Source organism: Acomys minous, assembly GCF_964271855.1.
Source record: "Acomys minous genome assembly, chromosome: 1".
NCBI classification, from domain to species: Eukaryota; Metazoa; Chordata; class Mammalia; order Rodentia; family Muridae; genus Acomys; species Acomys minous.
In genome coordinates, this window is record NC_140483.1 from 175,829,881 (window position 1) to 175,857,475 (window position 27,595).

The following is a 27,595-nucleotide window of genomic DNA, read 5'->3' on the forward strand; positions in this document are numbered from 1 at the left end:
ACACACACACACACACACACTCCATATGTTTCTTGGCAAACTAATGGGGACCCTTAATATTTTCTCATTACTCTGTGTATCAGTGAAAATTTTGCAATGGCTTGGCCTGCTCCATACCAATCTCTCTCCTTGGGTCAAGAGAAGGAAGAACAGAAAGGATGCTGATGTTAACCAGCTGAGGATCTCAGGCTCTCTCCTCAGTACCCAGCATCTCCACTGAAGCCAGGCCAAGGAGAGAGGGGAGAGGTGCCTGTTCAGCAGAGGTCATGCAAGGACAAAGCAGGAGGATGAGTTCAGGAGACAGTGAGTGGACCCTGGCACAGAGCATAGCCAGGCCACAGTGTGCCTTGAAGGCCATGAGCGGGAGCAAGGGCTACAGTTCTTGTGTTAGAAAGACATTTGTGGTGCCCGCATGAAGGGAAGAAGACAGAGAGGAGCGCAGTATATTACACTCCTCTCACAATGAGGCACCAGGAAGCCAACAGCAGCAAAAGCAGTAATGCCTAAGAGGAAAAGTGTCAGGTAGAAGGCTGGAGAGCCATTGGTAGGAAACCCACCTGTGGAATCCTTCAACTTAAAAGCTCAAGGGTGGCCAGAGCTCCTACAGGTACTAGGACTCATGTCCCACTGCTTATGTAAGAGCCAGAGCCTGGCCAGGTAGGTAGCCCAGAAATGCTTGTGGCATTTAAGTTGCGCAAGAGTGAATATTTTACTCAAGGTCTCCTTATTAAAAATTGTGAGCAAAAGTATAGGTTGATCTTTTTTTTAAAAAAAAAAAACTTTTTTAACTTGCCTGAAGGCTATTTTTTTCTGGTTTTGTTTTTTAATTATTATTATTTAATTAATTTATTCAGATTACAACTCAATTGTTATCCCATCCCTTGTATCCTCCCGTTGTTCCTCCTTCCCTCCTGATTTCACCCTAGTCCCCTCCCCTAGGTCTTAGACCGAGTAGGACCTCCTCCCCCACTATATGGTCATAGGCTATCAAGTCTCATCTTGGTAGCCTGCTTATTCTTTCTTTGAGTGCCATCAGGCACATCCATGCCCTGAAAGAGTTAAGACTATTTCAGCAAAGTGTGAGTACAAAACTGCTCTCTCTGAAGAGGTTCCCACAGTCTCAGCCTGACCCCTCAATTCTCTCTTGCTAAACTTGTCAAAGCAGGCTGGTACAGTGACATCGAATTTTGTACCTTCTCCTCATTATTGGACTCTAAGGCTGCAGTGCTTCCTCATGTTTGGTCCTTAATTTGCCTATCCCCTCACCAAAAGAACCTACTGAACTCCATTGATTCACGTCCAGTCATAAAGCTTTCCAGGATATCAACCAGTACTTTTGTCCTCATTCTCAACACCCCCACCATCTAATTTGGGTTCCACATCTGGGGTTCCCTTTGCACACAGCTGGCCCTCCAGTGATGATATCACTGGAAGATAGCACCGAGGGTTACCTGCTCTGATTAATGCTTATTGTTGTCATCAGAAGAGGAACCATTTTTTGGTACAAAATTATGAATTTAGAGATTTCATTTATTGGAAATTTGATTGAAAAAAGTCACAAATTTTAGAGAGAAGCCTGAAATACATGTAATATATATGTAGTGTATGTGTGTGTGTGTGTGTGTGTGAATTTGACTAGTAAGGAATCAGCCTTTTAATCTATCAGACATTGGGTCCCTGGGGAGAGTCCTTCTTCCTCATTATGAGCAAATAGTCTCTGTTGCACACAAGCTATTCACACAGCTGTAGTACAAAGCTGGTTCCAGGCTGGCCTGCTCTCATAACATAGACTTTTCTGGCAATGGCATCAAACCGGTTATTTAGGTTTAAAATCATACGTTTCTTTATTCATAACAATTTTGGACATCTACCACTTTTACTTTCCTTCTTTCTTCCTCAAAAATTGATTTCAGCGGCATAAACATCTCTCCAGATTTGGCAAAGAAGAAAAATGTGATATTTCATTTGGACCCATGTGCCAACTACTGCCTTCTTTATCTATGCTGGATAACACTCACCATACCTGTTTCACAGATAAGAAAACAGTACTAACGCCTAAAGGTGCTGTGAATTTCTCGGCTTTTCGTCTCTGTGTATTCAATTCTTATTGCAAACAAATCATATTAAAATATGCAGCACAGATTATGTTCCACGTTGTTTGAGCTATGTTTTGGCCTCTTTTGGCAGGCACCTCCCCAACATGCTGAGTGATTTCCACAGTTTCTAAACCAAGTTCATGAGAGTTCACAGCTTGTACCGTATTTCATCGATCCTAAGATACACAGCTTTTCCCTTGACTTTAGACATTTGGATGCACTTGTAATTGATAGCAGGTCATAGTTCTGTGGGTGGCTATATATATATATATATATATATATATATATATATATATACACACACTATTATATTAAGCAATAGTATAGTATGACTTCAATCTTTGGCATCTTCCACTTGAGAGAGAACGATTTCTGGATTTTTCCAATATCTGGCTGATAAGAAGCAAAGGCAGGCAGCAGGAGATATGATCGTGTAGCCCTCCCCTTGCTTGGTCTCTCCTCTGCACCTTGCTATGGTGCAGATTTTTATTTATTTATTGCCACTATCTGTTGATCTAGAACAATGGGAAGTCTCTACTTTGAAGTTAGGAAGCTCTCACTCTCTTCCCTGTTGAGGTAAAACCCTATCTCATAGTCTTTCTCGGTTCCCTTACCCTCAGGCAAGTATAGTGCAGGCATTGTTGTTTCTTTCCACTTCCAAATCAGCCAGGAGCTTCCAACACTTAAGAATTCCTCAGCCTTCCAGGCAGTGGTGGCACACACCTTTAATCCCAGCACTCAGGAGGCAGATCCCTGTGAGGTGGATCCCTGTGAGTTCAAGGCCAGCCTGATCTACAATGCGAGTCCAGAACAGCCAAGGCTACACAGAGGAACCCTGTCTCGAAAAACCAAAGAAGAAAAACAAAGAATTCCTCAGCCCTTCCCACTTCCCCGAGCCTGGGCCTGGGTAATTTGTAAGCTCTCATGTGATTCCCAAATCCACCGACTCTGCCAGCTCCTGAACAAAACACCTTGAGCTGGACCACCTGGTGTCAAATCTTGGCCTCCGCTATGAATGAGAACCTTTTTTATAATTTTCTGTGACCTCCTGTCCTTGCCCATTGAACAGGTGTCAACAATATCATCCACATCCAAAATCATAATGAAGTTAAATAAAATGATTCACATGCCACGGTTAGCACAGCCTCTCACGGGGTAGCGAGCGCCCAGTAAACATCAGCAGTCCTTCTGATGCCACCCTAGATGCTGGAAGGCTCCTATCTCGTTCTCAGAACTACCCTCTTATCTGACAGCTTTGATTACAGCAACAGCTTCCCTGTACAACCTCAGAGAGTAGGAATGAGAAGAAAAATGTTTATTCCTTCACTTGGAGGAGGGGCTCTGGGGCCCACCAAAAGCAGTAAACAAAAGACAGGAGGTTGATGGAGGTTAGCTCTAGAAGGTTACCCTACGAACCCACTTAAGGATGCTTGCATCGTTCAAGGTTCTCAAGTCTCTTTTTTCATCAAAGCACCTTGAGAACTCGGAATTGAATCTATCCATCTGCCGGCACCACCACCACCACCACCACCACCACCTCGACAAAGGACTTCAGCTCCTGTGGTCTGAGGAAAATGTTGGATAGAGATCCCAAGTAATTTGAATATGTAATCAGACCTGAAACGAACAAAGGACACTGCTCTGAAGACAGTTGAGAAGATTGCAAACACTTTCTCCTACCAGGGAATTGTTTCGACATTAAAGAAAGAATCATTGTAACATCCCCTCCCCAACTCTACCACGAGCCTCATGGCCTACAAGAGTGGTCATGTGCTGGTTCCTGCGGCTCATCTGGTGGATGGGAATAGACTGTGTATTTAAGTTGTAGGTATGCATGTCAGACAGAACGGCAATGCATAACAGGAAGATGGCTAGCCTCATGTGGAACTGTGCACGCAGAAAGCATCACAACGTACCCACTTGTGCATTTGAATAGGTAAATGTTTTATTTTTTTAAAAAAAATAGAGTCCATGGACAGAACCAGCCATCTGCTACGAGATAGAAATTAGAGGCTTTTTTAGTCTGGCTTGAAGGAACATATAAGACAAAGCAGATACTCACTCCAAAGCTTCCAGTCTTCTGAATCTACTTGTCAGTAAAACCTTTAGTTTCCCTTTTCTCTCGGTGGCCACTGTGTCAGCATCACTATTGTGGATACTCCACTGCTGTCCTCGAGCAGCTGAGCTTAATTCGGGTCTGGATGACTAACTCTTACCGAGCCGTATCCCAGCTAATCAGACAGGGAGTCTACGCTCCTTTTATCTGTTATTAAAATGGTTGTAGGATTAACTCCTTGCTTATTCCTTTGGCGGCAACTTCCCTTCCTCTTCTTTTTCCAAAATGCCCCATATACTTGTAGTGCCCGTGGTAGAAGTGAGTGCCAAGTGAATGGTAAAAGTACTCTGGAGTCTGTAAAACCCAACCACATCATGCTCGACACAAATGCCTTCGCTGAGGCTCCGCCCTAGGCTCCATCTCTATGCTGGAACTCAAGGCTTTACCTGACACCACCAGTGCAACCTCACCCACAGCTTCCTTCCCTCGAGTGTTTGGGCACACGTAGCCATACTGTAGAGGCACTGGCCTGGCCAAGGTCATGAGCAGTCTGGAAAGCCAGTTGTGTATCATGTCAATAGTAAAAAGAGTCCACTCTAGAGCACTGATACCAGGAGTGGAAAGGGCAGACAAAAAGGAGGTGCCGTGCAAAGGAGAACGCACGGCAGAGGTAACCGGGTGTAAGTGTGGATAAGCACGTCTATGGGATGGGGCCCGTGAAGGAGACTAGGAGGAAGGTAAACGTTTTATGTTAGTGTTAGGAAGCAGAGCAGAAAAAAGACTGTAGCCCCAAATATGTTTTGGATCTAGAAATGCTGATTTAAAAGCACTAGCAAGGCGTGGAATGATATCCTAGAGACTAGAAAAGCTGTCCCTCGGGAAATCGCCAACCAACAGAAGACAGCGCTGGAAAAAGTGAAAAGGTCAAGAGGAGCATCAGACCACAGGAGGAGGGCTGGGGAGGGGAGGGATGCTGGGAAAACCCCTCAGAGAGTCCAGCATTTACCAGTAAGGATGAGTAAGAAAAGACAGCGGGAGGGACCGGCAAGCTGTACAGAAGACGTGAGGAAGGTCAGAGGATGTGGTGGATGGCAGGATCCGGATGAGTGGCAGGGGAGCCTAGTCAGTCAAGAGGTGGACAGAAGGCCGATTGCACCACAGGATGGAATTTCGGGGGTGTTGAGGAAGTGGGTACAGAGATGTGGAGTAGCCCTTCCAGGAACCTTGACGTGAGCAGGCTGCTCACCAAAGACAACACAGAAAGGCAAGACCAGAAAGGCAAAGCGCAGGAGCAGGGAGATAAAAGCGAACTTGGTTTTAATAAAAAGAGGAGAAAGTTCTTTCGTCTTAATGGCTCAAAGAATGCTGATAGCAGCCATGTGTGAAATTGATTTCTGAGGCGCAGCACCAGAGACAGTTAGCCTGTGAGGCCTTGTAGTAGTAAAGCATGATTTAACACCTTCGTTTTCTCTGCTTACTACAAAGCAGGCTTTTAAAAAGATGCCTGGGGTGCGCCTCAGCAACCTTGATATTGTCTGTGGCCGGCATCCATTTTAATATATTTCTGAGGCAGTTTGGTGACTATAATACAACTTTACACATTAATCTATTAACATGTCCTATTGCCCAGAGTGTTTTGTGCGATGCACATAAATATTATCACTCTATTAAATAATATCAAATGGTGCTTGAAGGACTAATGCATCTTGCTGGAAATATAAAAGCGACAGACTCCAAATGTGCCCATGTTGAGAGCAAAATAGCAGCCCTATAAAGTCTCAAAGCATCTGCTCCAGGTTTTCAAACACTGGGGAACCTCATGAGAGTCCCAGGTACACTAATGTATTATATTTCATACAAAAGTAAACATTTGCCAAGTGTTTTACCTAGTGGCTCCTTGGTGGTGGTGTTGAATTTACAAACAACAGAAGAGTTTCTCACTTCCCAAATGCATACTGCTGAATGAAGAATTTTAGCTGTGATTTTCAAAAATGCCAACAGTACATGGAATTTATCCACCCCATCAAGCAGAGAAAAATTCTGTTGAACCTGACTGGAAAGGCATGAGGAAACAAGTGTTGTATTTGTCTCCAACCGCCATTATGTTTTTCTATCTCAGTCTAAATAGAAACGTACTATTAATTAAGGTGACAGCAAATTATAATAGACTGTGAAAAACCTTTCCACTTAGAGAAACGAAATATATTCTACATATTTAAAAAATCTTGCTATAGGTAGTTTATTGTATATACATGTAATAGTATAAAGGTATATGTAAAAAATAAAAAAGGCTTAATTAATAAAAAATAAAATTATAGAATCATGCACTCTGTTCTACATGAGAGAAATAATGATTGCAAGGAGCTACTGTGATGCATTCCCTTACTCAGAGAATGCACAGTGACAGTGCTATAGTTCTAAGAAAAGCTTCGTTTCGCAACAGTCTGGGGAAAGAAAATGCGACAGGAAATGTATCTGTAAAACTAGAAAATAATTTTAAATTTTCTACTGAAGTCACAAAATACAGAACAGAAAATGACAATAGTAGTTTCTATACTGACATAAAACACAATAATTTGTGAATATTATTGACACCTCAATGTATAGAAACATTCATAAAACAGCATTATTTTCTTACACTTTGGTTAGAATTAAGTCAGTGAGAAAACTGAAAACCATAAAGCAAATTGGCCTTTTATCCCATCATCTAGATGACCTTTGCACACAAGTGATTATTGCTTTTCAAATAATTAAATAGTAAACATTTATTAATAAAAATTATAGAGCATGATTTTGCAGTATTTTTTGAGAAGTCATTTTAATGCCTGCCGTCCATGGGTTCTGGGTAGAGAGAACTGTATAAAGAAAGAAAAGAATTCCAGTAGAAATTATCAGTTTCAAGAATCACGTTGTTAAAAAAAAATTAAGAATGAAGCCATACGACCACCCGTCTCTTAAATTTCATTTAGCAATTATAACACCCAACATTCATTCATATAGTACCATTTTTTCTTTAAAGAAATCTTTATAGCAACTCTGTGAGTTAAACCAAGGGTCCTATTTAATAGATCAGAAAAATGATCTCTAAATGTGCATACGCACAATAGGCTAGTTCAGAGTTCTAGGCATTTTCGAAATTATCTGACCACAAACTACATTATTTAAAATAGAATGATGGCCATGTCAAAGTGAAGTGTACCAAAATGACTAATTGTGACCTGATGCCTAACCTGTGTCCTTGTCTAAAAGTTTGCCATCAGTATTACCCATGTACACCTGAAATGCTTTAAAGACAAATGTGAGTACACAGAGAAACAGAAAGGGGGGTGGGAGAGAGACTCACACACAGTCTCTCTCTCTCTCTCTCTCTCTCTCTCTCTCTCTCTCTCTCTCTCTCTCTCACACACACACACACACACACACACACACACACACACACACACACACCAGTAAAATACTGACCATTTGTCTTGGTGTCAAGTCCTGGTCAGAAATCAGTGTTGAAGCCGAATGCTTTTCAGCTCCATCTACCAATATTTTCCAACAGCATTTTGCCTCTGAATAACTTAGCATCAGAACTCTAGTATTTGAATGTTTAGATTTACTTTTAGATAGACTCTACTGTCCCTAATCTAGAACCCTTCCTTGTGTCAAATTTATTTTTCCCTGTTTAATTATGACTAATTAATTTTTTTCTATATTCTGTACTGCACTAGTTTGAGTGCTTGCTTTAAAATACAATTCAGTTTTGTATTGGCTGCAACCTTTACCTTTGACTTACCCAGGACCTCATGCACCCACTGTATTCCTGTCTCTACCCACTCCAATCCCAGCACACTTATCTCCTAAGAATATGCTTCTCAGGTGGAACAGAGGGCAGCCTGTCACTGCCTGTTTGGTGAGGTGATTTTGGCACAGGGGCATGAATTAGGCTACGTTAAGGAAAGAAATAGCAAATGAATTGTCTTCAGCTTTAATTGTTTTGGGTAAATTTAGCATTGACATAAAGACATATGTGAGTAAACAGAAATGCGTCTGCGTTTCTTCCCTGTACGTCAGGTTTATTTGCATCTTCTCTCCTTCCAGAGCTTATCTGCAGATTACATTCTTTTCTGTCATTTAAAGAAACACAGTGCACATGAACAGGAGAAAAAGCTGACAGCCATTATGAATCAGGCCCTAAACCACAACTTGTCCTGGCCTACCTTGTGCTCCAGGAATATTTGCTGACACCGGTTAGACATTCAGAGTCCCCCAAGGCACATTCATCTCCATCGTGGCCCTCACAAAGCACACAGTCTCCGACAGAAGCTGTATCAGCAGAGGTGTAAGGCAGAGACTCCCAGATGCTAAGCCAGCCAGAGCATCAGGTCCTAGGAGTGTGCTCCACACCTGCAGGAGCAGCAGCAGGGATTGATTCTACCTGGAGAAGAGGAAGTTTCACTGGATAAGGATAACGGGTAAAACTCCACCAGAAGGCAAGCACAGAACTCCACAAGAAAAGAGAGACAAAGCAGGTGTGAAGAAGTTGGCGGAAATGAGACTCAAAGCAAGAAGCTAGTGAGTGCAGTGTTGAAGCACTTGGCAGCACCTTTTATGACCGAGAAGGGCGCCGTGTGATCGGGAGCAACAGGAGTGAATCCAGGACCCAAACATTTAGGGTCAAGTTAGAAAAAGAATTTATATTCTACTTTGATAATTTGGACTTTATCCTATTCCCAACGATCCTTAATCTTTTTTTTTTTTTTTGAGAACCTGATGAAAGCTGTGAATCTTTTTTTCCAGAAGTATAATAATAACACACACATGCCCAAAATATGGTGCATAGGGTTTTTGAGCACTCACTACCCACCTGGAATCCATTCTTAGATCCCACCAGCTATACTTGTTGGTTCTACAAAAAGTCTCTTAGCAAGACGTGAACAGTTCGTCGTGTGTTTCTTACTAAGATAGCTGGAAACAGTATGGAGGACAGACAGGTGGGAGCAAAAAAATCAGATGATAAGGTTACTGCAAAACACAAGGGGCCCACAGTAAGACCAGAATTAAGGGTTTGAAAGAGGTGAGGGGGAGGGGAAAAAAACCATTGCTGATGTGCTATTGATAACCCTGAGTGAATAGAGAGCATATTGAACAACTATTTTGCGGCTGTTTGATCGTATTCTTCCCACTAAATTATAAAAGTGTTGCTGCACCAGACTGGACCCACAGAAGCCAGGAGAGCTGATGGCAGGCTTGGAGGATTGGAACTCTACATCCGTGTAGAAGCCTCGAGTCTATCCCAGTGCGCAGGCGCGGAGGACTGGCCCTCCACATCCATGCAGAAGTCTCTAGTCTATCCCAATGCGCAGGCTGTGGAGGGCTGTGGTGTAGTGTGTTCAGAGGCTGAGGGATAGATGCTGGTAGACACAGAGAAAGATAAAGAGCTGTTGCAGACAATAACTCTGGGCCGGAAGCAGTCATAGGCAGCCTACAACCTGCTGAAGCCCATCTCTTTCTTCCCTGGGGCTTCCTGCTTTCAGGGTAGATTCAGAACCACTGAAGTGATTGGTCGGTTTTACATTTAGGACGAGGATGTGTTACTAAGGCCATTAAGGAGATACTCTGAAGGATTTATCACCCAAAGTGTCAAACCTGCAAAGGTGTTTCCACTACCCATGCTACCCCACTGAACCCCTGAACCCCCGACCCCCACCCCTGGCTATAGCAGCCGCTACAAAGTACACATGGAGTGAAATGCTGTCTACCAAAGTACAACGATATACAGTAATTAAGAGGACTGCTACTTTCTAAATGCATTCTTCTGAGATGCAGGTGCTGAGTTTCTTTGACTTTATGTTCCAGTGTGGGGATAAGAAAAATGGTATCTCCTTGATCCAGAAAATTAAAGATAGTCTGTACATTTCTAAATGCCCAGAATCTTGGCGCTAGATATTTCTCTTTTACTCTCCCTTGCTCCTTCTTTCTGTACCCCTCATGTATTCTACACAAACTTTTGAGAGACAAATGTAAAATAAATAATTAAGGATGTAAAATTTAGCAACATTCCAAAGCATTTCCCTATCTAAGAAATACATTTTATGACATTCATAATAATTTCAATTATTACTGTAGGTAATTCAAACATATCATAGCCTTGCCTTCAAGGGGATTGATAGTTCACTTGGGAAAATAATTGTCATATAGAGTGACAATCTGGAAGAGTAATCAAGAGTCGATCTCATGAATTCTATATTAGCTGCAAATTGTCAATCTATTTATGGGACATGAAGCACTTGCAAATGGAGCAGAAGTATTACACTTACAGTGGTATGTGCCTGCCACTGAGCCACATCTTCTGAATGAAGAGAGTCTAGTGTGAGCAAAAGTGGAAACAAGAACATAAGGGAAAGGAAAGAAGGGAAGGGAAGGGATGAGGGGAGGGGAGGGGAAGGAAAAGAAGGGAAGGGGAGGGGAGGGGAAGGAAGGGAAGGGGGAGGGGAGGGGAGGGAAGGAGAGGAGAGGAGAGGAGAGGAGAGGAGAGGAAAGGAAAGGAAAGGAAAGGAAAGGAAAGGAAAGGAAAGGAGGAAAAGGAAGGATAATAATGTATTGGGGAAAATGTTTTAGCCTTTATTTCCAAATATCTGTCCCGTAATATTGAAATGGGCACTTGAGAACTTATCTGATATGAATATTGGAGTGGTACCTAAATTACAGCCCAAACTCTATAAAGCTTCCTTTAGAATTATTTCACTAAAACTTCCCTGGACTCCAATGGCACAGTGGTTAGAGTTGGTCAATTTCTCCGGACAACTTGCTTGACAATGATGTGGTACTAACTAGTCATCTCTTCCATTTTCTCTAGTATCAATTCTAATTTGGGCTTTTGTCCATCAAGTCTTAAGCCATATTAATTTCTTAACTTTCCAGTTCCCTCACTGAATCAAAAATCTTTTTTTTTTTTCTTCATCAGGAATGTTTTCTCTGTGATTCCAACCCCAACATGTGCTTTCCAGGGCCTCAGATGTTTCCTTAGCACTACAGATGTTTTGTAAATTCATTTCAGCAAAAGTTGCCAGTGCTGCAGAAAATATCTGTGGCTGATTGGACTCACAGTTTGGACAGAGCTTGAGTTAGCTTAGATGGAAATGGAAACTGAAACTTCTTGCTGGCTCACCAGGAGCTCAAGAATCCACAAAAAGACCAGAGAAGGAATTTCCTTGGAGGGGGAGTTTCCAATGTGCCTGTTTTGAGGAGTGGGGCAGAGGGTGTGGAAGCCCATGGAAGTAACTTTTCACTGTTTTTCTTGGTGTCGTGCCTACCTACTATTGTCCACTGGAGATTGCTCTCCTTTTCTTAGTAGAGGAAGAAACAACAGCAGCAGCAGACAGAGTAGCTTTGCTCTTAGGACTCCAGGTAAAGTAGCTCTTTTTTCACACCTGAGATCAAACAGCCTCGAGGTGTCCAAATATCCCTTCATGAGCCATAAAGATGATGAATATGATCACAAATGTGAGAAAGATTAATTTTAAAAATGAACTGGTGACCCTACAGTTCACCTTTGCTGGCTTTCTCTTTGCGAAAGCAATGAAATTATTATTGTCCTCAGTCTTGTACTTGAGCATCCTGAATGAGGTAACCTAGACCCAGAAAGTCACACATGGTATATACTCACTTATAAGTGGATATTAGCCCAATATAGATTTCCTCTGAGAGACTGCAGCCAGCAAGGGATCAAAACAGATGTTGAGACTTACAGCCAAACTGTGGGCAGAGCACTGAAGATTCCTATGAAAGAGTTGGGGAATAGAAGGACCCAGAGGGGACAAGGAGACCATCAAAGCCAACAAATTTGGATCCAGGGGCCCTGCACAAACTGATGCACCAGCAAAGGACAATGCCTGCAGAGAATCTAGACCCCTTGTTCAGATGTAGCTGATGGACAGCTCATGCTCCATGTGGATTCTCCAGTAAGGGGAGCAGGGACTACCTCTGACATGGATGCTGATGCCTGCAATTTGATCACTTCCCCTTGGCAGAGAGGCCTTGCAGGGACACAGAGGAAGAGGATTCAGATCATCCTATTGAGACATGGAAGACTGGGATCAGATGGTAGGAGAGGAGGGCTCTCCCTGTCAGAGGACTAAGGCAGGGGAAGAGAGGGGAAGAGGGAGGGAGGGAACAGGAGGATACAAGCAAGGAGTTAACAGTTGGAATGTAATGTGAATAAATTATATATATATATATATATATATATATATATATATGTGTGTGTGTGTGTGTGTGTGTGTGTGTGTGTGTGTGTGTGTGTATGTATATATATCACTCTTGTTCTCTTTTTCTCTGTGAAAGCAATGAAATTATTATTGCCCTCAGTCTTTTACTGGAGCAGTGTCTAGATTCAGTATGTGAGCTATTGTTTGGATAAAGCAAATCATTATAGTGGACAAAGAAAACCAGGCTGGCAAGACATGTCTAGTAAAAACTTCTTCAAGTCCCCAAGACCATATACATCATATATGTATCTATGATATCTTCATATCAATATCTCTATAAGTAGCTATGATCTAAATATACATATATAAGATATATAATACATGTTTACACATTTAGCCACACCTGGTTTGTAATTTCTATCAGAAAATGCATAATATTATTTTTATTAATATTCTATTGGTACCACAGTGGAGCATTTGGAATGCTTTTCTTAACAAGGTTCATGTTTTTAAAGTAAAAGAAGCTGAGAAGGATAAAATACTTTGATCTATGCTCTCCCTGAGACAAGCTTATTCAAAGCATTGAATGATCAGTAGACTGCTAAGCTTTGTTCATATCGTCAACTATTGATTTTTACTCAGCTGCCTGTGAAATTGTGTTCTGGTAGTGCTTTCCAGAACATGAAGAGGTTCTCAGCCAGAAGAGCTTTAATAATCTAGCCTTGTCCTTGGATTGAATACAGAAACTTACTATAGTTCTGAAATGCAAATGTTACTGAAGCATTTGACATCAAGCAGAGTTGGGTTTTTTTTTTCCTAAAAAGAAATGAAACTGTCTCAATTCTGTCTCCAAGTTGCTGTTCCAAGGGTGGGGGAAAAAGCTAAGGACAAAATCATTGTTGAAAAGTAGAAACAGCAGCACCAGTTCTTGTCATTTTAGAGGGAACTCATGTGCAGATAGATGCTGTTCAAAGGGGAGTGGAGAGCTGGGGGCTGTGGCTCACACTTGTTATCCCAGCACTAGAGAGCGAAGACAAGAGATTGCCAGAAGTTTAAGACAGTCTAGACTGCTTAGTAAGTTTGTGGATACCCTGAGTTCTTGTGATATGACATACATTTTCTCTGAAGTGGAGAGGGGGCCAGAGAGAAGAATGGCTCAGATTGGATGCCTCTTGGCCTCAGAGGGTACCAGTACGTGTACATAGCCACATACACGCATACACACCTACACACCATTAAAGCTAAGACAAACTGTGAAGCAGTCAACACTGAAGGCTATTGTAAATGTAAAACCTGCCTCCTCCAGTCCCAGTGGTGTGTCGTGTGTGTGTGTGTGTGTGTGTGTGTGTGTGTGTGTGTGTGTGTGTGTGTGTGTGTGTGTGTGTATTCATGGAATGAATGTGGAGATGATGATGATCAATGCCTGCATTCCAGAGCTACAGTACCAATGCTCCCACTTTCAGGTGGAAAAATCTCTGGCTCAAACACGTGACCCGAAATCCTCGTCGAGCTGGCTTGTATCTAGCTAGTGAAGTCATTCCGTCTCCCAATGCTTCCCAATGCCACGCTTCTTCCTATGCATGTTGAAAGTTGTTCAACTACCATTTTTCTTATTTGTAAAATGAGAGGGAGGTTTGCACAATGGCCTGGCTCATCACGAGGACTGAATACAGTCATTTGTGAAAACCTTGGTGTTCTTCAGAGCTACTTAACACCTCCCAGTGTTTGCATCACCACTAGCCCTCCAGGCTTGAGTGTAATGTACTCTACCAGTTTGTGAAAAGAATGTGCTTGCATGTGTGCAAAGGCGTATTGAAGGATACAGTAGACTGGTACCCAAAAGTTCCATTGTCCTGAATAGCATTTACATCCTATTATAGAATTCACTTCTCTCCTCAGTAGCCAGGGACAGACTTCATGCTGTGTCCTCTGTAAGACTATGCACTGTGTCACTGGCAGTTCATCATATCCCCCAACAGTGCAGCTTTGATAAGAACCAGATGATCTAATTTCCAAAGCAGAGCAAGCAGCAAGCATCATCTGTGAAGGCACATGCCTCAGTGTCCAGACACCATGCTCCTTAAGAAAGTACATGCAAAAGCTAATAGACTTTTACAAGAACCCAGTTGCTGCCTAATGTTTCTAAGCTCCAAGGGGCAGGAGATCACAAACCCTGACCATGTACCATTGGCAGAAGAACCTGTATTCCACATTGTTAAAGAAGCCAAGGATTAGATAGGTTTTATAGAGAACTGATGTGTGTAGGAAAGTTGAGAATGCAGTCTGCAAAGAGGATTCTTCACACACATTATACATATACTACTCTAATATATGGTATTGTACCTGTACAACTCAACTATAATACAAGGTTTGCTTCCAATATTTTGAAAGTGCTATTTCAGGCTGTTTAGGATAATTAAGTAATACAAGTTAATTGGTAGTTGATCAAATCATGGTCATGTCAATTACTAGTCTATTTTTATCACAAGAATATACATCCTAGGTTTAACTGATAGATATGATTCTATAGATAGATAAGGTCAAATAGTTAGATATGGTCTTCAAAAACCTCAGAGACATACAGAATGTGGCATTTAAAGATGTTGTTATTATTTTAAAGATTCTTTGACAATAAGTCAGGTTAAGTCCTGGCAATACCCAGCCTATCTCAAAGAAGATGATGAGCATCAAAGAACCTCCTTCTGGAGATGGTTTCAAACAAGCCACTAGGCAAAATGTCCTCAGGTAATTAATTTTATTCCTCCTCAAGTCTCTGATGGTATTGAAGACCAGATAGTTTAGTTTTACAATGAAGTTTAGTTGTTTAGGGGTTAAGATGTTTTTAGGTCTAGAAAGATGTTTTAAGTTGATAATGATGAGATATGATAGATATTGATTTACATTTAGACTCACCAAGATAGGAAAGATCTTTTCTTCAAGGTTGCCAAGTACAAATAGTCAAAACACTATGAATGTAACATTTATATAATTCCTAATTGTTTCATGGTTCTTCTTGCTATAGGTAATTTATTGTATATATGTGTAATACTATAAATGTATATGTAAAAGTTAAAAAAATAAACTAAAACACAATGCAGCTGGCAGATTGTTTCCCCAAGGCTAGGCTCATAAATGAGTGCATGCTTTTGTGGATGATTTCTCCACTGTGCAGCATCACACCAAAGAAAACCAGTTCTCCATGGGAGGAGTTGTCCCTCTTAGGATTCGACAATGTGTGTTGTCCATTTGTGCAACCTGCACAGCTCTGGTTGGATTGACTTGTAGTGCTGTGTGACCAGAAGGGGCAGAAAGCCACGGGCTCAGTTACCTTCCTGCTGAGATCACAATAATAAGCAGTGTTCTTGTTCTTTGCTCCCTTCCGTAACCCATATTGTTGCTCTTGAGGCTCTACTGATGTCTAGAAACTGCTTGGTTTCTAACACAGCTTCGGCTGTCATGTGACTTCAATTTTACAAACATCTAGGAACCATTCCCTCACAACCTACTTTCACTTTCATTTAGTGCTATATAGTTTGACCTCTTACTACAACATTTGGGAAAAAATCTTTTCCAAATACTCTATATATGCCTGCCTCTGAGCCACTGTAACTGTAGAGACTTTCCTTGCTAATTTGTGCTTCATTATCAAGAATTATAAATCTGATAACCTGTCCAGGTTCCAATGAATCGGGTTTCTAGATAAACTGGTATATAAGTCCCCCTAAGGTTAAGTTTCTATTGGACAGTGAAATGCAGGGAAGCTATTGTTTGATTTGATCTAATTACTTAACTGTTGTAGCTGTCCGTCTTAGGGCTGTTCACCTGAGAGAGAGAGATTTTTGGCATAATTGGTTCTGGAATTCACAGATACATCAGATGGAAACCAAGTTTAGATGAGGAAGCAGTGGCGAGAAAACGACATCATTTGAGTTAAGAGAAGCCCTGATATTCACCGCCATTTGCGTTCCACGTGTTTGGTGTATTTTTATGCTTCAGACTTGTTGACTGGCCTGGAGCAGTGGAACAATGCTATTGGATGATTTATTGCTGAGTTTTCCAACAACAACAACAACAACAACAAAAAAGCATAGGCATCATCAAACATTTCATTTAAAAGTCAATACATGGAACCAAAAACCTAAAAATGGCATTTTCTTTTCTTTCCTTTTTTTTTTTTTTTTTAAGTCTCAAGCAATAGGCAATTTTATTCAGAGAATCAGACATTTTATACTCTGAGGCTTAAAAAGAGTCACATGAGTTATGTTCTTATGAGTTCAAGTTGTATATCATCACAAGGACAAGAAGCATGTGGCAAAACATGTTTTTCCATAGAGGTATATAAACAATTAATAATAGCCAGTCGCAGTTAATACCCTGAAGTAGACTCACTCCTGTCCTCTACATCTGAGAGGGGCACAAAAGCATATTCCAAGAACAATTTCATGTTCTTAAAGAAACTGAGGTCACAGGGCTCCTGTATTGTTTACTTGGTGTTTTCTCGAGATGGCATTTTCTAGTGAGTAGTTTTATAAGTATGCTCACACTTTATATGATCATAGAACCATAACTCATGCCTCCCTTTGCTCATCGCTTGATTTGTCCAATGCTGGCCCTAACCAGATCCTCACTGACCATCCTTACTCATCTCATAACGGAAATAAAACAAATACTCCAATGTAAAGTGGACTATTTCCTCTGTTCAGTCGCCTTTTACTTAAAACTTATTCTCTCATAGTTTTATGCACGCATAGGATGTATTTAGAGCAGATCCACCTTTTCCTCTTCTACCAACTCATCTCAGGCAGTGCCCATACTTTATATCTTTACTTTTTTATGCCCATATGCACATGAGTGTGGAACAGCCTCCACTGGAGCATTGGCCATCTATAACAGGTCACACTGAATTTAAAAATCATGACTCTCCTGCCCCAGTAGCCATCAACTGGCGCCAGCAGGCCCCTCCCTCTTTGTGATGCATGATTGGCTGACTTCATTTTGTGACGGGTCTTGGGCTGGCAGTACTCCTGCTGTAAGTCCATGAGTGCAGAGGCCCAGTTATGTCCAGGAGACATTATTTTGCAGCAATCTTCCCCAACTTGTGGCTCTAAATTCGTTCTGCTTTCTCCTTCATAAGGTTCATGGAGTCTTGGCGTGGAGAGTTTGTGATAACAGATGTCCTATTTAGGGCTAAGAGCTCTGTACTTTACCAGCTGTGGGTCTCCGTATTAACCACTGTCAGCTATATAGAAATGCTTATCCGGTGGGACTGAGATTGCCCTCATCTGGAGATATGGGATCTCCTTTGGGTGGCCTTGGTAATTTTCCTACTGATGAAACATTGGCTTAAGGACAATTTCATGCTTGTTACCTCTGTCGCTGGTGCTACTAGTTAAGGCCATTGTCCCACTGTTACTGAAGTTTTTATTCTGTGTTCAGGGCTAATCTCATATTTTAGTAGTGTGCATGACTATCTGAAACACTGAAATTAAAGCTGTACATGCATAAGAATCACATCGGAACACGCTGGCTACATAGAATTTTTGTTTCAGATGCAGCCAACATTGCTCTTAATGAGCTGTACCTACCATTACTTCAATATTCCATAAATATGTAACTCAGATTTTACACATTTAAAACAATACTGCTTGAATGGTTGACTCAGGGTGAGTCAAAACAAGGGATTAAACTAGGAAAAAAAGGTACTTGTTGGCAGAAACACAGAGCAAATGGGCCTTCCTTGGAAAGATGAGCAGGATCTGCAGTTTGAGCCCATGTTAACAAGTGTACTTTCTTCTCTGAAGCACAATCTAGAATCATCTCCTCCCTCCTATCAATATTTTAGCCTCAGCAAGAAGAAATCCCTTCTTTTGCACATCCATTTGAACAAAACTAAACCAGAAAGGCCAGCCAGCAGGCCTTTTTCCAGCAAGAGAGTTCCTCCAAAGTCAGGCACCGATTTTAGAATTTTGCAATTTGGATCACTGTGGTGGTTCAAATGCTCTTAAGTTAAGCTGGTTTAGAATTGATGGTTCTTCATCTCGGACTTAATTATGTGCTTTGTGGCTAATAGTTGTATACATATCCATGTCCGTGTGTATTTATGAGAGTGTTTATATGTTTGTCTGTATATGGCTCCATTTTTGTGTGTTACATAATAATTTGGTCAACCCAAAACATTAGGTTAAAATAAAATGCTGGCAAAAGGTCAAAAGGGCTGCATATTCAAAATAGAGAAAGAAGAATTCAATCAGGCCAGACACAAAAGTTGCTTATATTGCAGACTCTCTTAAAGACTGCAATAAGCAAATATTTTGGATTTTAAGTGATCTGAAAGGAGTTGCTCAAATAATGTTTCTGGTTGTAGATATAGAACTCTGGCACAGTCAAAAAGAGGAAAGTCACTTTGTCTAACATTAAAAGCATTTGGAATAAACTATGTTTATCCTACTTACTAAAAGAGAACTTGGAATTTCTTCTACTTTGGGGCATAGATGTGGTCTTCATTTCTAAATCAGCACAAGATCTCTTTCAGAGAAATGTGGGCACTCACTATGTTTGATTGTGATGACACTTGTAACCTGAAATGTGGTAAGAATCTGGTCGGGGGTGGGGTGGGGGTGGGGTGGGGTGAGGGGTGGGGGTGGGGTGGGGTGAGGTGAGGGGTGGGGGTGGGGGTGGGGTGAGGGGTGGGGGTGGGGTGGGGTGAGGGGTGGGGGTGGGGTGGGGTGAGGGGTGGGGGTGGGGGTGGGGTGAGGGTGGGGGTGAGGTGGGGTGAGGGGTGGGGGTGGGGTTGGGGTGAGGGGTGGGGGTGGGGTTGGGGTGGGGGTGGGGGTGGGGTGGGGTGAGGGGTGGGGGTGGGGTGGGGTGAGGGGTGAGGGGTGGGGGTGGGGTGAGGGGTGGGGGTGGGGGTGGGGTGAGGGTGGGGGTGAGGTGGGGTGAGGGGTGGGGGTGGGGTTGGGGTGAGGGGTGGGGGTGGGGTTGGGGTGGGGGTGGGGGTGGGGTGGGGTGAGGGGTGGGGGTGGGGTGGGGTGAGGGGTGAGGGGTGGGGGTGGGGTGAGGGTGGGGGTGAGGTGGGGTGAGGGGTGGGGGTGGGGTTGGGGTGGGGGTGGGGGTGGGGTGGGGTGAGGGGTGGGGGTGGGGTGGGGTGAGGGGTGAGGTGGGGTGAGGGGTGGGGGTGAGGTGGGGTGAGGGGTGAGGTGGGGTGAGGGGTGGGGGTGGGGTGGGGTGAGGGGTGAGGTGGGGTGAGGGGTGGGGGTGGGGTGGGGTGAGGGGTGAGGTGGGGTGAGGGGTGGGGGTGGGGTGGGGTGAGGGGTGGGGTGGGGGGGAGAACATCACTGTAGAGCCTTCCAGGGCTGCCTTTGGCAAGACACATGAAACAGCAATGGCAGAGTTTACAGAAGTGGTTCTCAACCTGTGGTTTGTGACCCCTTGGTAAACCCTAATCTCCAAAAGAATATCATATTACAATTGACAACAGTAGCAAAATTAAAGTGAGGAAGTAGCAACAAGAACAGTTTTAGGACTGGGGTCACCACAACATGAGGGACGTATTAAAGTGTGTCAGCGTTAGGGAGGTTGAGAACCAATGATTTGTAGGAGACAGACACAACTCTTCATCACTCTCTATGTCTTCCTCAGAAAGGGACACTCCACTGACTACTTTGGCCTCACCTCACGTGTTGAAAGGTCACATTACATTGCTACAAGGGAAGGTTCCCCTTCCCCACCCGCCCCCACGCCCCCCCCCCCCGCTTTCTTAATCTCATTCTTGGATGGCATCAAAGCTGTCACACTCATTGGATTCACTTCTGTTGCTTTGTGAACCATGCATAGTATTTGTGATGTTGCTTCTTTTGCACCCATACTGCATTTGAGTAAGATAAGGAAAACTGCATCACAAAAACGTATATTTGTCACAGAAATAGAACTTCAGGAAACCACTTTGTCTCTCTGTACAGTGCCCCAACCCCCAGAACTAGCCATGGAAACTAGCACACAGCACCTGCCTATGCAAGTCCCCTGCTCCGCTGCTTTACTCGGCTTCAAGACAAGGTCTTACTGAGCCACTCAGGCAGCTTTGAAGTCTCTATAAGTGTGGCTGGGATTGACTTTTCTCAGGCTCCTAAAATCTGGGGTTCCAGGTCTGTGCAATCTCAAGAATCCTATCATCCACTCACAGAGGGCAAATACAAAGTGTGTGTGTGTCCCAAAACATGTGATGATTTTCGGGGAAGAAGTGACTTCGGTAGGACATGAGTATGTGAACTCTTCTCTCACTAGCTAATGTGGTGCTCTTGAGTGCCCTTCATTACACTTTGGAATTCAGTGCTGCATGAATGACACAGACTATGAGGTGACTGATGGGGTTCTGTCACCTGTGCTGTGTGACTCCAAATTCTGGCAACTTATACCACGGGAGAAATGCAGTGATGCAAGTAGTTTTAGGACACTACTGTAAGAAGTCAGGGATTGCAGGGGGAAAAAACCACCTGTAGAGCGCATCACCTCGATTGCACTCAACAGGAACAAATTCCAACTGCCTTGCAAGCACATTTCCTGTACCTTACAATGCCTGGCTGTGTTGATAGATAGTGAGGAGAAGAAGAAGCAAATAACATTAAATAAGACTAGGGAGAAGGCTTTAAATGGCTTTTTATTTAGGCCTTAAGGGTTTTTAAAAAAATATTTGTTGTAATAAAATATACTTAAAATTGATCATTTTAATCAATTTTAAGTGCACACAATTTAGAATACTCCCATTTTAATGCAACATTCACCACCACCCATCTATGGAACATTTTTGCCATTCTGTATGGAAATTCTATACCCATTAAACATCAATTCCTTAGGCTCTCTATCCCAATCCTTCTGTTTTCTGTGTCTAGAATATGGCTTCCTAAGGCCCCTTGTGTGATTGGAAATCACTGTATGTCCTGTTGTGCCTAGCTTATCACTTAGAATAATGTCCTCAAAGCTCACCATGTTGTTCCATGGGCCCCAGGGGTTTTTGTTTTAGTTTGGTTTGGTTGGGGCGGGGAGAGGCTTCTCTGTGTAGCTTTGGCTGTCCTGGACTCACTTTGAAGACCAGGCTGGCCTCCAACTCCTGGAGATCCACCTGCCTCTGCCTCCCGAGTGCTAGGATTACAGGTGTGTGCCACTGCACCTGGCCACCAGTTGCTTTTTAAGACTGAGTAGCATCCTGTTGCATGTTTGTTCTATGTTTTATTTGCATCCATCCATGCACAGACACTGTTACTACTTTGGCTTCTCTTCCTCTCTAAGTGATTCAATAATGTAAGGTATTCTTTTTTTTTTTAATTTTATTTTTTTTTAAATTTTATTTTACTAATTTATTCTTATTACATCTCAATGGTTATCCCCTCCCTTGTATCCTCCCATTCCTCCCTCCTTCCCATTTTCCCCTTACTCCCCTCCCCTACGACTGTGACTGACTTCCTCCCCCTGTATATGCTCATAGGGTATCACGTCTCTTCTTGGTAGCCTGTAATCCTTCCTCTGAGTGCCACCAGGTCTCCCCATTCAGGGGATTTGGTCAAATATGAGGCACCAGAGTACGTGTGAAAGTCAGTCCCCACTCTCCACTCAACTGTGGAGAATGTCCTGTCCATTGGCTAGATCTGGGTAGGGGTTTGAAGTTTATGGCCTGTATTGTTCTTGGCTGGCGTAGAAGAATGGATAAAGAAACTGTGGTACATTTACACTATGGAATACTACCCAGCTATTAAAAACAAGAAATTCCAGAAATTTGTGGACAAATGGATTGAACTAGAAATGATCATAATGAGTGAGTTAACCCAGAAGCAGAAAGAGTCAAATGGTATATACTCACTTACATCTGCATACTAGCCCGAGGGGCATGTCCCATGAAAGTCTTCACTAACCAGGAGAGTAGGATAGAGGGGAGGACATCCTATTGGGACTCTAGATGAGAGAAGCATGGGAGAATGGCAAAGTTGAAGGATCCAGAGGATCCTAGAAACCTACGAGAAGAACATTATGATTGGCAGATTTGGGTCTAGGGGTCCCGCTCAAAATGTAAGGTATTCTTAAGTATTCACTTTTCTTAGGAGAAGAAAACAATCATAAAGAGTCTATGTAGAAGTTTCTGCAGCCAGGAGGGCTGAAGCCAGGATATTCTGCCACTATGCACTGAATAAATCGTATTTTTGGCTTATAATCCTGGGCATCCCAGCTCTCTTTCAATGATTTGGGGCTATAAGTTAAGCATATGTCAGTTAAAACCCTATTTACATTGCAGCAGAATATAAAATAATGCTTTACTCCAGCGCTGAGCTCAAGTTAAAATTGTTCAGCTAATCACCTCGTGTGTGTGTGTGTGTGTGTGTGTGTGTGTGTGTGTGTGTGTGTGTGTGTTATGTTGGCATGGCTATAATGTAATCACTATTTGGGAAAAAGAGATTTGGGGGTTATGAGTTACTTGATTAAAAGCCAGTAAAGCACAGACTCCACACCTAAATTCGTGGTTTCTAACTCGGAAGCTTTTGCTATTTGCTAAAGGACAAACATTGTCTGTAAAGACTGTGCAGGACAACGCTGAGACTGGAATACGGCAGCAGGTACCTTAATAGCGGATGCCCTTTCTCCCAGGAAGTTTTTAAATAACAAAGCAATCCATTTGTCTTGAGGGAGCCTCTGCCTTACTGAGATCATTTCATAGAATTGTTCCAGTTAACAAATCTGAAACCTGAGAATGAAATTGCTTTATAAAAGATGCTGCTTGTGTATGCCATGGTCAGGCTTGGGAAGCTGTGTGGCTGTGTGCATGCCTAACCTTCTTGAGCAGTAGTGCCCATATGAGCAACATGACGTCAGTGTAGTCTGTCTGCCTCTCACTTAGATACCTCTTTTTGCAATTTTATTTTCCAACTGGCACATTAGTGCGATCTTTTATCTTGGGTCATTGCCATTATAATTAAACTCACGTGTCCCTCTAGTCAAATGATATGTATTATTAAAGTGAAAAGGGTTAGCTGTAGGCTTTCATTTCAAGTGTGACCATCATGGAAAGACAGGCACCCAATGTTAGCATGATATTTAAGTTAGGGAGGGAACGCGATGCTAACCAATCATCCTCTCATTTTTCGCAGAGTTCCAGGACTGCACGCTCAGAGGAGGACCGTGAAGGCCTCTGGGATGCCTGGGGCCCTTGGAGCGAGTGCTCCCGTACCTGTGGTGGAGGTGCCTCCTACTCCCTGAGACGCTGCCTGAGCAGCAAGTAAGTCCTGTCCGCTGTGGACTTTGAGAGTCAGAGGTAGCTAGACTGAAGCAGGGCTTTGTGGGTGGGGTTATGCAAAACATTGTGTTACGCCTAAAGTAAATGAATGGAAGGGAAATGAAAGGAAGGCTCAACAATTTAGGTTTTTGGGGTATTCAGGTTGTTGTGATGACCATCTCAAACTAGTTATAAATAGCATTAAGTAACAAACAACAGAGAAGTCATATCATTTCTCAGAAAAATTAGATTATTTTTATGTTAGGTCTGGAAAGATAATTTATTATTTGAAATGGTTCTAAACTCATTAGTTAAGACATGGGACTCTTTGTAGAATTATGAGTTATGGTGCTAATAATAGCATCAACATTCCATTGTTACCAGATAGTTAGCAAATGAATGATATGTTGGCTTTGTTTTTATAGGCTTTCTAGTAGCCAGATATTTCTTAAGGCTGTTGAGTTCAATAAATGATGGATTTTAATATAAGAATGTTTGCAAAGATAGAAACTTCAATAGAAACTGTGGCATGAATAGCAAGAGAGATAACCCAAAGACAGACATTGCTAATGTCTTCTAGGCAGAATGGAAAAATGCCCGGGGCCTTAGAGTGGAAAGTTTTTTACTAAGAGTATTACTAATTCAAAGCTGCTTTCTGAGCTGTGTGGTCTATGACTAGATTTGTCTCCAAACTATAAAGTATAAAGTCCCATGGCAGTATTTTTTAATGAAAGATTTTATTTGACAATGAAAAGTGTTAAAGGCAGCATGAAGAAGGAACGTTCAGTTTAAGTTACTGTGCAATATAAAGTATGAAGCAGAAGAATCCATATATACATTCATTCTCTGAGACACTTTAAAGTTTTAATTTAAAAAGTTTTCATGCAAGTATATATTGTTTGTTGAGCACATTCCCTTCCCTACTGTCCCTTTTGGTCCTTTTCACTCCTGTAAGTGCCCCTTTTGGACCTTAGATGACTTTACTTCTACTTCTATATCATTTATTCATAGATAAGTTTATGTATCTGTATAAAATATGGGACTTACAAGTGAGATGAAAATAAACATATTTGTCTTTCTAAGACTAATAGCCTCAAGCCCAGTTGCATGTAATTTTTCTCCAAAAGAAATAACTATTCCTTTTGACTGTAAAAATTGCATCGTATATATTCGGTATCTGTTCCTCCATTGTTGGGCACTGGGATTGGTTTCCTGACTTAGTGGCTAGTGCAGCAATAAGCTTTGATGTGCATGTGTCTCTCTGGCATGTTGACTTGAACTCATGGGTAAATACTCAGGAGCTTTATTTTCTCTTCTTATCTTATTCCTATAGCTAAGACTTCAAGTGTTACATTTTATATGAGTGACAGAAGTAGGCATGCTTGTCTTGTTAGTGAATTTAGTGGGATGCTTGAGGTTTCGCCCACTAAGTTTAGTGTTGGGCATAGGTATATCATACAGAGCCTTTGCTGTGTGAGGTAAGTGTCTCATAGTCTCCTCGAGGCTTGCCCATGAAAGCATACTGGGTTATGCCAGAAGCCTTTTCTACATCTATTGAGATGATCACGTGATTTCTGTCATTACACACCTTTATGTGATATAATTCATTGACTTATACATGTTGTGATGTGTCTGCATCTCTGGATGAAGCCAACTTCATCAGGATTAATAATCTTTTAAATATGATAATAGCTTCTCATTGCAAATATTTTTGTTACTCATAAGTAAGATTATTTTTATTTTTTTTTCATTTTTTTATTAATTTATTCTTGTTACATCTCAATGGTTATCCCATCCCTTCTATCCTCCCATTCTTCCCTCCCTCCCATTTTCCCCTTACTCCCCTCCCCTATGACTGTGCCTGAGGGGGACTTCCTCCCCCTTTATATGCTCATAGGGTATCAAGTCTCTTCTTGGTAGCCTGCTATCCTTCCTCTGAGTGCCACCAGGTCTCCCCGTCATGGTCAAATTTGACCCCGACATGGTCAAATATGAGGCACCAAAGTACATGTGAAAATCATACCCCACTCTCCACTCAACTGTGGAGAATGTCCTGTTCATTGGCTAGATTTGGGTAAGGGTTTGAAGTTTATGGCCTGTATTGTCCTTGGCTGGTGTCATAGTTTGAGCGGGACCACTGAGCCCAAATCTGCCTATCATAATGTTCTTCTTGTAGGTTTCTAGAACCCTCTGGATCCTTCTACTTTGCTATTCTCCCATGCTTCTCTCATCTAGAGTCCCAATAGGATGCCCTCCCCTCTGTCCCAGTTTCCTGGTAAGTGAAGACTTTCATGGGACATGCCCCTTGGGCTAGTATGCAGATATAAGTGAGTATATATCATTTGACTCTTTCTGCTTCTGGGTTAACTCACTCATTATGATCATTTCTAGTTCAATCCATTTGTCCACAAATTTTGGGAATTTCTTGTTTTTAATAGCTGAGTAGTATACCATAGTGTATATGTATCACAGTTTCTTTATCCATTCTTCTACTGAGGGACACTTAGACTGTTTCCATGTTCTGGCTATTATGAATAAGGCTGCTATGAACATGGTTGAACAAATTTTCTTGTTGTGTGCTGGAGCATCTTCTGGGTATATTCCAAGGAGTGGAATAGCTGGGTCCTGAGGAAGCCCTATTCCCGTTTTTCTGAGATAGCACCAGATAGATTTCCAAAGTGGCTGTACTAGTTTGCATTCCCACCAGCAATGAAGGAGTGTTCCTCTCTCTCCACATCCTTGCCAGCATGTGGTGTCACTTGAATTTTTGATCTTAGCCATTCTGATGGGTGTAAGATGGAATCTCAGAGTTGTTTTGATTTGCATTTTCCTGGTGACTAAGGAGGTTGAGCATTTCTTTAAGTGTTTCTCAGCCATTTGATATTCCTCTGTTGAGAATTCTCTGTTTAGTTCCAAGCCCCATTTCTCTATTGGGTTATTTGGTTTGGTAATGTTTAATTCCTTGAGTTCTTTATATATTTTGGATATTAGACCTTTGCCAGATGTAGGATTGGTGAAGATCTTTTCCCAGTGTAGGCTGTCGCTATTTTTCTGTTGACAGTGTCTTCTGCCTTACAGAAGCTTTCAGCCTCATGAGATACCATTCGTTAGTTGTCAATCTTAAGGCCTGGGCTGCTGGTGTTCTGTTCAGGAAGTTGTCTCCTGTGCCAATGTGTTCCAGGCTCTTCCCAACTTTTTCTTCTAACCAATTTAGTGGGGGAGGAAGCCCCCCTTGGTCATAGATCTAGGGGAGGGGAATAGGGAGAAAGCAGGAGGGAGGGAGGAATGGGAGGATATAAGTGATGGGATAACAATTTAGCTGTAATCTGAATAAATTTTTAAAAAAAAGTAAATCCACACTAATAGTCCTATGTGCGCTAATGTATTAGTTGCCTGTAATCCCAGCACTCAGGAAGTAGAGGTAGCTGGATCTCTGTGAGTTCAAGGCTAGCCTGGTCTACAAAGTGAGTCCAGTACAGCCAAGGCTCTACAGAGAAGCCCTGTCTCAAAAAAGAAAAAAAGAGAAGGAAGGAAGAAAGAAAAGAAAAGAAAAGAAAAGACAGGCAGCTAGATAACCTAAAACAATAAAGCAATCTACACTCTCAGGAGGCTCAGACCCAGGAATTCCATAAACCAACCTGGGCTATGTTGTTTAGGAGAGCTTACATAAACAAAGTACAACAAGGAAAGAATGGGGAGGTGGGGAGAAGACCATAGAGAGAACAAGAACAGAGCAGACAGAGCTGGCCTGGTACTTCCATACTGGGTAGTAAGTAAAAGAGGAGTAAGCATGAGGAAGGCTGGATGGTGGTGGGTGTGGATGCAGTCTAGTCTAATTTCTGCTTCCAGTCTCTGGGTGTTCTCTCCTGGGCTGCCAGCTGTGTGCCATACCTCTAGGCCTTTCTTCTGTGTGTCTCTTATACTGAGCCCCATAGGTCTAGTTGCTATTGTCAACCAGGCTGACCTTCGGAAAATTAAACTACAGCTATGAGTT

At 42.3% G+C, this 27,595-nt stretch overlaps 1 protein-coding gene across 6 annotated transcripts in view; it reads left to right on the top strand.

Moving 5' to 3' along the window:
• ADAMTSL1 (ADAMTS like 1) overlaps positions 1 to 27,595 on the top strand; it is an 888,380-nt gene that overhangs the window by 526,559 nt on the left and 334,226 nt on the right. For all 6 annotated transcript variants that reach the window (XM_084779022.1, XM_084779023.1, XM_084779024.1 and 3 more), the window contains exon 3: positions 23,477 to 23,604. In XM_084779022.1, coding sequence (XP_084635148.1) covers positions 23,477 to 23,604 — 128 coding nt within the window. The remainder of the gene's footprint in view (positions 1 to 23,476; positions 23,605 to 27,595) is intronic.